This window comes from Sapajus apella, unplaced genomic scaffold (assembly GCF_009761245.1).
Source record: "Sapajus apella isolate SASKATOON/1434 unplaced genomic scaffold, GSC_monkey_1.0 scaffold98, whole genome shotgun sequence".
Lineage (NCBI taxonomy): Eukaryota > Metazoa > Chordata > Mammalia > Primates > Cebidae > Sapajus > Sapajus apella.
Window position 1 is genome coordinate 7,785,422 of NW_022437038.1, and position 13,353 is coordinate 7,798,774.

At 37.0% G+C, this 13,353-nt stretch overlaps 1 protein-coding gene across 2 annotated transcripts in view; it reads right to left on the reverse strand.

Annotated features, from left to right (window-relative positions):
• Positions 1–12,402, reverse strand: part of ZMAT1 (zinc finger matrin-type 1) — a 49,748-nt gene extending 37,346 nt beyond the window's left edge. For both annotated transcript variants that reach the window (XM_032257848.1, XM_032257847.1), the window contains exon 1: positions 11,991–12,402. In XM_032257848.1, coding sequence (XP_032113739.1) covers positions 11,991–12,279 — 289 coding nt within the window. In that variant the 5' untranslated portion in view covers positions 12,280–12,402. The remainder of the gene's footprint in view (positions 1–11,990) is intronic.
• Between the last annotated feature and the right edge of the window lie 951 nt (positions 12,403–13,353).

The window sequence follows — 13,353 nt, forward strand, 5'->3', positions numbered from 1 at the left end:
AGAGGTAAGAAAGAACAGTTAATGAGGACCTCTGTATATAGATTATCCCTTTAGCACTTAAGACAAATGTGTAAGGTAAGTGGCACATTTGTCTAAATATTTGAAAATTTTGAAGGATCCAGTGAAATCAAAATAACTTGTCACATGTCATTTGGTTTAGCTGGAACTTAACTTTGCATTATCTTGACTCTTTTCATTATGCATACATAACTGTTCCACATGTTGGAAATGGCAAACTAAGTGACGCAATTCCTAATGTCATGAAATTGACAATTTAGTAAGGAATATGAGATGTGTATATTAAGAACTATGATCCTAAGAGCAAAATGGTCTAAGTTTTATAAGACATAAGAAGGTACAGTGTGCTCCTTCTGAGAAATTTGGGAAAAAAAGTCTCTAGAGTAGAACAGATTTTGAGCTAAGCTTTAAAAGACGTGTAAAATTCAAATAAAAATAGTGGAATAAAAGTATTTTAGGGGAGGCAAGAGTATGAAGAACAATAATGGAAAACTTAGAATAAAAACAAATCATGATGGGCTTCACAAGGGCATAAGGACTTAATTCTGAATTCAACGGGGGGAAAGGAATCAGGCTTGGACCAAAAGAGGGGCAGTGGGCAGTGAATGGAAGATAAGAAAAGAAGAGGTATATCAAAACTAGAAGAGTATTAAAGCTTGAGTTTAGAACGTGCTACGAATATAATAATCCTTTAGATCTATTACATCTTTTTTTGAGACAAAGTCTTACTCTTTACCTGGGTTGGAGTACAGTGGTGCAATCATGGCTCACTGCAGCCTCCATCTCCAGGGTTAAGTGATTCTCCAACCTCAGCCTCCCAAGTAGCTGGGACTACAGGTACACACCACCATGCTCAGCTAATTTTTGTATTTTTTTGTAGAGAAGGGGTTTCACCATGTTGCCCAGGCTGGTCTCAAACTCCTAGGCTGAAGTGATCTGCCTGCCTCTGTCTCTGTCTCCCAATGTACTGGGACTAAAGGTGTGAGCTACTCTACCCGGCCTAGATTTATTACATTTAAGCTTAAGTAATATTGTTCCTGATGCAAGAGATGGGGCTTTGACTTTAGATCCAATACATTCATCTACAATTGTCAATGACAAATTCTCTTCATGGGTGTAAGAAAATAAATGTGTTGATATTCTGATTTCAGTGAATTGAAAATTAAAATACATGAAAATATGAAATTATTAAAAATGATACTGGAGTAATAATTCATATTTAAAAATGTACTTAAAAGACAGACTGAGCTCTACAAGGAGAAAATAAGGAAAAAAAAAAGAAAAATTAAAATGTACTTAAAAGGATTTATCCCAATTTCTTCTAAATAGCATGCTTTTCTAATTCAGTCAAATGGTTTATATCTACTCAAATATTCAGGAACAAATCCTGATGTGAAAATACTTCTTAATCCTGGTTTTATATCAAATTCACACATGCAGCTTTTCAAAATCATACATGCTAAATTAAAATCAGAGTATCTGTGTGTGCTTCAATTCAACCATAAGTGATTGTGATGATCAGTTATGATGAGAATTGTTGCCTTATGGGACAGTCTCAGAATCCTACACACAATGGCTGTCCAATATCTATTTGGTGACTAAGTTGATTGATATAAAACTCTTGTCATTTAGAATGGTACTTAATCAAGCTAAATTATGCTTTAGTCTAACCTGAAGAGATTTTTTCATAAAAGAAAGGAAGACTATATAAATGTACATCTTTTTGCACTACTTTAAATCTACTTAAATCTCCAAAATTCAGGCTGAATAATCTCGGCTTTTAGCCTATATTTGGCTGTAATCTCTTAGCCAAACTGGTCATTTGGTTCAACCTTCCACCATGGTTGTTTTCAAGCCTGGCTGCACATCAGAATCACCAATTAAAACATACCAGTGACCAGGATCCACTCCAGATTAATTAATCCAGAATCTCTGAGAGTGGTTCCCAGTCATATTTTACTATTTGTTTGTTTTGTTTATTAAAGTTTCCCAGGTGATTCTGTTGCATAGTGAGGGTTATAGCCTCGCTATGGTTCTGGGAGTCAAAAAATCATGTCTCAAATGGTGGGGGTTGGGGGCCAGGTGGATCTAAAGAAACATTTAGCATCTCTTGTGAATCAGACATATGTTTCTTACATATGTCAAGCCTGGAGATGAAGTCTCTTTTTAAGGCTAGCCTTGCCTGTAATCCCAGCACTGTGGGAGGCTTTCCTTCCCTCTTTGCCCGTTTTGTGAATTAATCCCAGTATGTCATAATTTCTAATACTTTTATTAGTTTGCCTAAATCCCTGCCACTCATAACATATAACGTAAACACAATTACTTTAATACTGTAATAATAACAAACAAGTAAAATGGGACCACCTTATTTTTTAAATTGTGTTAAAAAACCATGTAAAATTTACTATCTCAACCATTTTAAGTGCACAGTTCAGTAGTATTAAGTATATTTAACTCATTTTGAATATTTATCCTCTATTAATGTAGCCTACAATAGCGTCACCATTTTTTGGTGGTCATATCATACTGTTGAGTCACGCTTAGCTAACTTTCTGTTAAAATACACAGTTCTTTTTGATCTGGAGCTGGTTAAACTGTGTCCTTCTATGATACAGTTATATAGATAGAACTTTTTCTGGATCCCAAAACAGATTCAATATATACTTATACTTTTGAATTTAAGTTTTATCTTGTTAGACTCAACCAACCATTGCCAGCCTTTCAAGATCTTTTTGGATCTTCTAGAGTCTGCCACCAGGAGGCTCATGGAAGGTAGGTTTCTACTGAGAACAAATTTATAAAATGGGTGTTGTTTTCCAGAGACTACTGTATACTGCCAAATTCTCCTCAGGTTGCATTTACCCTAAATTGTACATGAATTTGATGATCTCTACTTTCTAAAAGTGATACCAAAGGCTTGGAGAGGTTAAGCAGTTTGCCCGAAGTCACAAGCTGATAAGTGTCAGAGCCAGGATTCAGATCTAAGTCTGCCTAAGATTTCCCTGAGAGCATTCTCTTAAAAGGCTAGTCTTTTTTTTTTTTTTTTTTTTTGAGATGGAGTCTTGCTCTGTCACCCAGGCTGGAGTGCAGTGGCATGATCTTGGCTCACTGCAACCTCCGCCTCCCGGGTTCAAGTGATTCTCCTGCCTCAGCCTCCCAAGTAGATTAGACTACAAGCGTGCACCACCACACCCAGCTAATTTTTGTATTTTTAGTAGAGATAGGGTTTCATTATGTTGGCCAAGCTAGTCTTAAACTCCTGACCTCAGGTGATCTGCCTGTCTCGGCCTCCCACAGTGTTGGGATTACAGGCAAGGCTAGTCTTAAAAAGAGACTTCATCTCCAGGCTTGACATATGTAAGAAACATATGTCTGATTCACAAGAGATGCTAAATGTTTCTTTAGATCCACCTGGCCCCCAACCCCCACCATTTGAGACATGATTTTTTGACTCCCAGAAAAAAAAATGACCAATAGCCAATTCTGAAAGTGGGAGAGGAAACTGGTGACAATGCAGATGTTTTTCAGCCTGTTTCAGGGTGACAGCTTAGAGGGAAGGCTGGCCTTTGGGAACAGATGTTAAATTAGAGGATACATGAGCAGATGATGTTGATTGTGAGGAAGATGACTGGGGTAGGAACTAATGTTTACTGAAAACTCACTATCTGCCAGTAATAAAAGTGTTCTGGCAAAGAACTGGGACTTAGGAGCTGATTCTAGTAGAAATGGGAACCAAGAGATAGCTGAAGAAACTTAGGGGCATCTTCCTCTCTTTTCTTTTCTTTATACTCTTAACATGTCTTTTTTTCTTCCTTAACTGATTAGAATATGAAATAAATATATTTTTATTGGTTGGTTGTTAAGTGTGGGTTTATACGGATTCTTTATTCCAAAAGTAGTAAGTTGTAAAAAGCATTAGGATGAGAGAGACTGCATTGGTTTTCACCTTGCTATTAACTAGCTGTATGACTAAGAACATATCACAGCCTTTCAGATTTCTGTTTCTGAAGTTTCTTTTCTACCTGACTTTATATGGGTTGATGATTATCAATGAAAAAACATATTTTAGATTGGAATACATACAGAAGCAAAATTTTGGTGGAGTATTTATAGAGGACCCAAATAGCTTAGCTACTTCCAAATACAAAGACTGTCAGGAAGCACATATGATTATTTAAAGTGTCAAGCAGCTATACAGTTAATGCAAACATTTAAGGGCCTAAAAAAATTAAAGGGTCCCAATATTTCTTCTCCTACTCCTCCATTATCTTTATTTTCTTGTCTATGTCCTAACCCTAAAGTTCATTCCCTCCAAAATATTACTTTGCAAAAATCCATGAGGCATTTCTATTACCAAATGTAATATTTTAACAACTGCAGCTAGAGTTAAAAAGAATTTTTGCAAAATTAATATATTGGTTATGATTTAGGTATAATAATTCAGTTTTCCCTAATGATAAATGTACAAAATTCAAGGCAGATGGTCTTTTATCTTTCAATCTAATTAAGTAAGACATTAGGAAAGCTAGGGTTAAAAATATAAACAGATTACATATTAGAATATCAAATGACAACACACTGAATGTGGTGAAGCATGATTTCAAGTCTCATCTCGAAAAAATATACTTCTTTGAACATGGTATGGTAAATACTTCCTGGTTAATTTTAGGAATATAATTTCAATATTTCTAGTCTAGAATTTTTCAACTGTTCTTCATTCCCTGGCACATTTGAATTTTTTATGCTACTATAAACTTGGAAAAGAGATACAGATAGAGAAGCAAGATTTTTTTTTTTTTTTTTTTTTTTTTTTTTTTGAGATGAAGTCTTACTCTGCCACCCAGGCTGGAGTGCAGTGGCTCAATCTTGGCTCACTGCAACCTCTGCCTCCCAAGTTCAAGTGATTCTCCTGCCTCAGCCTCCTGAGTAGCTGGGATTACAAGCATGTGCCACTGTGCCCGGCTAATTTTTGTATTTTTAGTAGAGATGGGTTTTCACCATGTTCGTCAGGCTGGTCTCAAACTCCTGACCTCAAGTGATCCACCCACCTTGGCCTCCTAAAGTGCTGGGATTACAGGTGTGAGCCACCACACTTGGCCAAGGAGCAAGATTTTATAATCAGAATCAAAGTCTAGTTTAGTGAAACTTGGTATTGAGATCTTAATGACACAAAGGCATGCTTTCAAATATGAACTGAAATATACTGTCTTTAAAATATACAGGAATTCCCAATGCTGACATCATTTATTTCCATTTTAATATGAAAAAAAAGCAATGGGGAGTAAGAAAATACTATCCAGAACTAGGTTCATAATGGGAAGACAACCTAAATCTGATAATGAAGTAAGGGCTTAAAAATAATACTATATGGAAAAGATAAGATAAAACCAATGTTTACTAGATGGTCCCATTTATACTCAGGGTATAAGAGGGTAAAATTGCTTTGCAATGCTGTGCTTTGTGGTAATAAGAAACTATTTCTTCAAGTTGCCAACTGTTAACAAATTCAGCATAACTTCAAATACATATTACTTTCCAGAAATTAAATACATCAGAAAGTTCTTCAGAGTGGAGAAATGTGGTCATATAACAAAACTATGACCTATATGTACAAAGTTTCAATTTGGGATGATAAAAAAGTTCTGGAGATGGACAGTGGTGAAGCTTGCTTGACAATGTAAATGTACTTGATGTCACTGAATTTCATACTTAAAATGGCAAAGTTTACGGTGTGCATATTTTACCACAATAAAACATAAAATAAAATTTTGAAAAAAATAAAAGATAAAAGCATCTGAATCACTGCATGAAGGATAGGTGCCCTGTAGAGTCAACTTGTTGCTCAGAGGAATATGCATGAGCAAGTGATAGTTGTTTTGCTACCATGACATAAGCAATTCACTTTTGAGTAATATTTACGATGATTATTTGAAATGAAAGAGTAGTTTTTGTGACAAATTATAAATGGGATCTGATCTGAGAGTTCATGTATTCCATGTAATGTATTTAATTACATTGAAGTGTGGCTTCAGCATTTGGTGGGAGAATGAATAAACTCCAATTTTCTATAAATAAGAGTGTTTTACCACTTCATTTCCCTCTTACAAGAAATGTTTTCATGACCTAAGAAAATAAAACTTTCAGAATAATTTGTAATGGGGAGAAAATCTATTACCTATAGCACTGGGATGTAAGAAAAAATATTTAAGATTCTGAGTTGGTCAAATGGATTCAAGTCCCATCTTTACCCACAACTATATAGCCTTGAGCAAATTAATCACTATGGACCTTTTTTTATTTCACCTAAAAGGTACAGAAATACAATGTGTAATTTTTAATTCTAGGATTTGTGAATATTAAATAATTTCTAAAATGTTCAATACATGTAGGCACTTGATAAAGTATGCTTGTTCACCAATCCAGAAGCTTTGAACTTTTTACTTAATATTATACATACTCATTTTATTTAGACCAGAGTTATTTTAAAGATCATCTAGTTCAGGGTTTCTCAAACTCGGCACTATTGTCACTTTGGGCTGGATAATTCGTTGCTGTGAGCAGCCTGTCCTATGAATTGTATGATATTTGGCAGCATCTCTGGCCTCTGCCAATCAAACTAGCATTCCATAGTTTGACAACCAAAAATATCTCCAGACAATGTCAAATATCTCCTGTGAGGTAAAACTGGCTCCAGTTTAGAACCAATCTAGTCTAATGTCCTCATTTCATAAATGAGGAAGCTAAGGCCCAGAGAGGTAATAGAAATTAAGTAATTGAGAGAGGTAAAATGTAAATCATATGATTCTAGACTCAGGAGGATCTGGTCTATTGAAAAATTCTAGTAGTCTGGGAAGAGACGATAGTAATAGCACAGGGATGTTCTTAAGTCAGTAAAATACAACTAGGAGTACTAATAGCTCACATTCTATGGACTTCGGCATTACTAAAATCCCTTATGTTGATCTAAAATACTCAATTCAGTTTGTACCAGAATATCTGCCTTCAATGATATAAAAAGCAAAGAGATTGACTTGACAGAACCCTACATTTTAGCTACTTTTGTTGGCTTGGGCCTACTCCAAATAGCATCACTATTATGTGAAAGTAAAGTAACATTAAGTTCTGCATTCAAAAGTGCAGCTAAGTGTGAAATCCAATTGTCATATTTGAAACTTACTCCTAATTAATGCTACTACATAACAACAGGCAATTTAAGATGAAATGCATTTTTATGACAAAAATATAACATTTATGGCTTGAGTCAGCATAATGAATTTGGTCCACCCTTACTTACGGAATTATAAACCATGCAGGATCTCAGAGGAAAGGAACCAGAAAATTACTCTATTTCTTCAGTTCCAGGCAAGATAATTTTCTGCTCATTCCAATTAAATGTTTTTGTTAACCCCCAAGTTTAAGCTATTTAAATTAGGTGACTCAATTTTATATATAACTGGCTATATTTAATAAAATGAATCTCACTTGCATTTGTTAAATGACAATTAGGCTGAGTTGTATAAAACCCCAAATTTCCTCCTCAGGATAACCCATCAAATGTTTATGGGAAAAACTTGTTATTAGATGTTTTAATGCTTTGCTGAAGTGGGAAGTTCACAGTCGGATTGATCTTGATACAAAACCATCTACCATTGTAAAGGATTCGTTGTATATCCCATTTTAATAAAGTGACAAAAATGGAGCAAACTTCAGGACTGGATCCAATACTATAAACATAAATCTCATTCTTAGTCATAGATTTAAAGTCGGGCATTAAAAAATCTGAGAAATAATCACTTTAATTGTGCAAAGAGCACATGTGCTATATTCTCCATAATTATACTTTTAGACATAAATTCCCTCAAGAATTCTTGATTAAGTAGAATTTTTTTTTAAAACTGACTTGACCTTTGCAATCTCTTAATACCATCAGAATCTTGAAAAAGAATGAGCAGAGTACAGCAGTGAGTTATAGGAGACTGGGGAACTGAGTAAACCTACATAAGATGTTTTAACTCGTTTTGTCCCCTACAGGTCATACACTGTTTAAGGAGTTTTCATGAATAATAGCTGTGGTAGAAGTGAAGATCTGTACCTACCAGCATGATGAATACCCACAGTTATAATGCTATCTAGTGTCCTTAGTTTTTCAGTTTATAAAATCAATACCTGACTTATGAGTTTAGCCAGTGTTAACAATGACAAATTACAACAGAATTAACAAAATAATTGGGAGTACTAGTTACATGTTTAACATTTACATTTTCTTTATTTACACTAAGTCTTTGACCTTCATAATCATAAGCACTTTGTGGCTAGCCAGCTCAGGGGTCATACTTGTGAAATCAGAAACTGAATTAAGGCACTGTGTAAATCCATTAATACACTTGATCCCATGACAGCTACTTTGCATCAAAAAGCCACCAAATACATGGCATTCATTACAACAGGTTAGTAAATGTGAATGAATCTGCAAGACTGGTTTCCGATGGGAAAGAATCAGAGTTTTTATCCCAATCGATATTCAATAAATATCGTAGGGGGTACACTTAAGTTAGTATTTAAAACAAGTTTAGTTAGTATTTTCACACACTGAAATCTAATAGAGAGGGTCAGAAACGAACGAATAGTAATTTACCTCTCTCCAGACATCTCAACTTGCCAAATGCAGAGAATCAAAAGACTAATTCTGTAATAGTTTACTAACGATTCTTCCCTGACACCAAAGTTAGATTTGTAGTATAATTTGCTTCACTGTGCCTGTAGTATATAATATACTATGAGCTACAGATTACAGATTTATAATAAACAATGAAATGGTCCTGTGGCTCAGGAGTCTGACTAGTAACATTTAAAACTGTATTCCCTCCCTTATTTATTTATTTTATAATTTTACTATCAATCACTGAGTTGTTTAGTATAGCTGTGTCTAATTTTTATTTATATCTTTAACACTAAGCATAGTCCCTGGCACACACATATAGGGGTGTTCAATAAATGATTCCTGAATACATGAAAGATTACCCACTGTATTTTCTTATGGTGGACTTACTATCATTTGACTTGAAACTTTACTGAATAATATAGAGACAAAGGACAGTCTTGTTAGGTAATTTCTACACAAATGGATTAATAGCTAAATTAAAAAAAAAAAAGCCAGAAGATTTTCCAATCTAAAACAGGATACATTTGATATATTTTTTTAAAAGGAATGGGTAAATAAGCAAGAATTTTTAATTTTCTTTTTTACTATGAATATACCAGAACATTATTCCTGGGTGAAAATTCACTTTTGAGCCATTAAACTTTTTTGAAAAATGAAATATTAAGTGTCCCACAAAATCTCATAATTCCCTTTACCATGAATTCTGAGTGTATATGTGTCTTTTGATATGGCATTTCTTTTCTTTGTTCTATTTCTATGTTTACTGCTCAATGTCCCATTTGTAATCATTGAAAGCTTCTAATATTCCCTGTTTGCTAATTTCTAATTTCCACTGACATTGGTTCATTATCCACCCTAAGACAGATGAAATCCTCAAGAATATCAGCTACAGTTCAAAATGGATCAGCAAATACTTTTCCAAACCACTTTTAATGATCCTATAAGGAGTGTACTTGCAATAATTGAATCTTGACAATTCTTTGACATCTTTTAGAGCAATCTCTTAACTAGGACTTATACAAACAAGCAAAAGATACTGGCACACCACCAAGTAACATTTTCCTTTCTTCTCCTTTATCTGCCATAATAACTGACAACCATTATGGCCTTCACAAATATCTAAACAAAAATTTTTGAGGCGTAATAGTGTTTTGAACAGTGCAATATATAAAATATTTGCCATTTGTTAAGTGAAAAGGTGAGAGAGTTTTAGTTTGGACTGAACAGTGAATGAAGGATATTTAGCTAAAATGAAATGGTAAGAGATAATTTTCAGGTTAACAATTATATTTGGTTTTTCATATGCTAGTAAATTGTCTCAACACTAACTCAACATAGATCTCATTACTCAATGAATGTCAGGTGATAACTATCAGACAAGGTTTGTTATGATTTATGAGTTATTGTACGAGCACACAACCATGGAAATGTCATTGAAAGAATATCAATCCAGAACTGCAAAATCATGGTTGATACTTTCAGATGTGAAATCAACCCTCGGAGTGTGGGTAGTTCTATTCCCTTATTTCAAAAATGTCAAAACCCAAATCGAGGGGGCGGGGCCTGTTCAGGGCCACAAAGTCTAGTGAATTAATTGGCAGCTGAACCTATGTTAACTGCATCAGACTCCTATGCCAGGGTGCTCCTCATTTTACTGTCTAGCAATAATATAGATAAGGTATTGCTGCTACTTTATAAAATTAGCTCTCTGAAAGCCTTAAATATTTGCATATATTTAAAGATACTGCAAACAAACCAGTTACACCACCAGGAAAAAAGCCATTTTTTCCCCAGGAGATACTGGTCTTAAACCTTACTCTGAACAGACAATAATAGCCAAATTGAACTGTGATATTGATGCCTATAAAACTGTTCTTGCCTACTAGCTGGTTATGGACATAAAGTCTGATATAAAAATTAAAAATCCAGAGTTCATGTTTTCATCCACTGAGGCTGACTGAAGACACTAGACTAAGTCTTTCAAAGGTTGCTTTTAGTAAGAGAGTTGATAAAACATTACAGTGTATTTCTAGCTTCCATATTTAATAAGTGGCATTTATGTAATGTGCCTATACAAATATTGTAAGGGATTTTTTTTCTACTTTGCCAGTCCTCCAAAGTGAAAGGTGTGAAAGGTTATGGGATAGCACACAGGGATATATGATGATTATTTTTATGGGAAATTTTTAATGGGGCATCTTTCTAAGAGAAAGGAACTTATGTTTCTCTATTTTGATGTCCACAATCTTTTACTTTGGAGGCAAGCTAGCAACATAAGGTAACACGGCAAATATAAGAAATTTACGATGGCAAAATGCTTTACTGGGATGCTCTGTTGTGGAATGGTCTCCATCAGCTAAGAACATTTCCCAAACTGCTTTAAAACACATTTCAATGGCAAATTTTACAGTTTGCTATTAGTAGGCTGTTTACAAGTATACAGAACTTTGTGTGAATACCGCTTATATTGATATAGTCAAGAAATATCTTTTATGTTAGGAGTAATATGTGTTGGTAGGTACAACAGAGCTTATTAAAACCCAAACCACCTTAAAGATGGGCCTGTAAACCTTGCTTTACTAGGTCACATCCTCAAATAGCCAAAGAAAACTCTCCAAAGTGATTCCTGAAATCTGTGCTTTTGCCACACTCTCTTCTTCTCTTCTTTCCCCAGTAGAGTCCCTTCCATTAGACCTTACCTTCCTAAATCCGGCATAGCTTACTTTAAAGCTCAAGTATACACTTCTAACCTGCCCAAATTTCTAACATCACCTCTCTGTAAATATTCGACTTTGAGTTTCTACACTGCAGGACGTTGAATTTCACCAAACGGGGTTTACTCCCCTTTATTTCTTTGGCCTTTCCTCTTTTATCCCCCCCCCTTTCTCCATCGGTCCCCCTTCCCTTATCCTTGACTCTCTTGGTCCACAGCACTTCTACCTTGCCTCCTCTCTCTTCAAAATCACACCTCAGCTTCCTATAGCACACTAAGGTGTCCTGGCTGGGAGAGAAATTATGTGGTATTTTTTTTCCCCTTCAACTCCTGCCTCTTGAGTACCTGCAATTCTTTTGCCTTGGGACCCCCATCCTTTACGAGTGGGAGAGGTAGGGAAGGCCCTCTCGGCTTCAGTCCATCTTGCACACTAGGGGCCAACACGGCGGGGCGGGGCGGGGCGAGTTTGGCCTTTACTGCGCCACGGCAGGTGGGGGGTGGGGCAGTGGCGAACCGCGCCCAGCCCGATCTCGGAGGGGTTGAAGAGAGGCAGCGAAGGAGATGGGGCCGCCCCCGCACCCCGGGACGGGAACTCACCTTCTCTGAGGCAAGGGCGGGTGTCTACTTTAAAACTACTGCCCCCCCTCCCCGCCGCCGCCATTGTGGAGCCGCCAAAGCCGCCGCCGCCGCCGTCGCTAAAGCCACCGGCAGGCGGGCAGGCAGGGGTGGAGGTGGCGGAGGAGGCAGGAACAATTACTGCCGCCGCCGCCGCCGCCGCCGCCGCCGCGCAGGCGGTGTAGGAGGAGGAGGAGGCGGCAGAGACGGTAGCTTCCTGAGGGGAAGACTCCGCCGCCGGCGGGGTGACTGTGTTCGGCGCCGCCGCCATCGCAGCGAGGCGCGCGGACAATTGCACTTGCGTCTGGATTCCGTTAAGCTTCTTTAGCCCCGCCTTCCGTTAGCCCCACCCCCTTTGCCCCTCTTTTTGACGCTTCAGCTCGAGCCTCGTTCTGGGTCCTCGGTCCACCAATCGGAGAGCTTTAGAGCCACAGGCCGTTTTCCCCTCCCCCACTGCTTGGCGTCACCCCACCTCCCTTTGGAGAGGAAGCAATGACAGCCAAGGGCAAAGGGCAAAAAGCGCGGGATGTAATAGCACGTGGGCCTCGCACAGTGATGCTGCTTTGGAGAGCTAATCTAAAACCAATTTAAGAGGAAAAAAATGTCTGGAAACCTATTGACCCCTCCTCCAAAATATCTCTGAAATATATTTTCACCTGGTTTTCTAAAAGCACTTAGTACAGATAATAGAATAGAATCTTTCGTCCTGATACATAGTTTTCTTGGCCTCTTAAAGGACAGCTTACCTAGCAATCTGTCCATCTTAATTACAATAAATTCCTGTGAATTCAGCACCCAATAGAAGAACTGGAATATTACTGATAATTTAAATCTCATCTTGTCCCCCAACCTCCCCTCTCAAAGAAACCAATACCATGATTTATATTTATTATTTCCTTGCACTTTAACATATATTCTTATCACATAGATATGCGCCTAAATAGTGTTGTTTAGCTTTGTTTTCAATTTTCACAGAATTTTACATCTTTTTCTAGGTAGCATTCTGGGACTTGTTTCTGCTTTTTTTTCCCCTGAAGCAATACTCCCACCTCACCCTCTGAAGTAGCTGGGATCGGAGGAAGGAGCCATCACGCTTGGCCTGGAACTTGTTTCTTTCACTCAACATTTTGTTTCTAAGATTCATCCATGTTGTTGCTTGTAGCTGTAGTTATTCACTGTCAATGCTGTGCAATAGATCACTCTTTTCGTTATTGATGGGCACACCTCCTGGTGCACTTGTGCAAGTCTTCCTTAAGTATTCTCTCCCTTCCAGTCTTACTTCCATTGCTGTATTTCAAGTCCTCATGATGTTTAGTCAGAAGTATGGCATCTATCCCACTGGTCT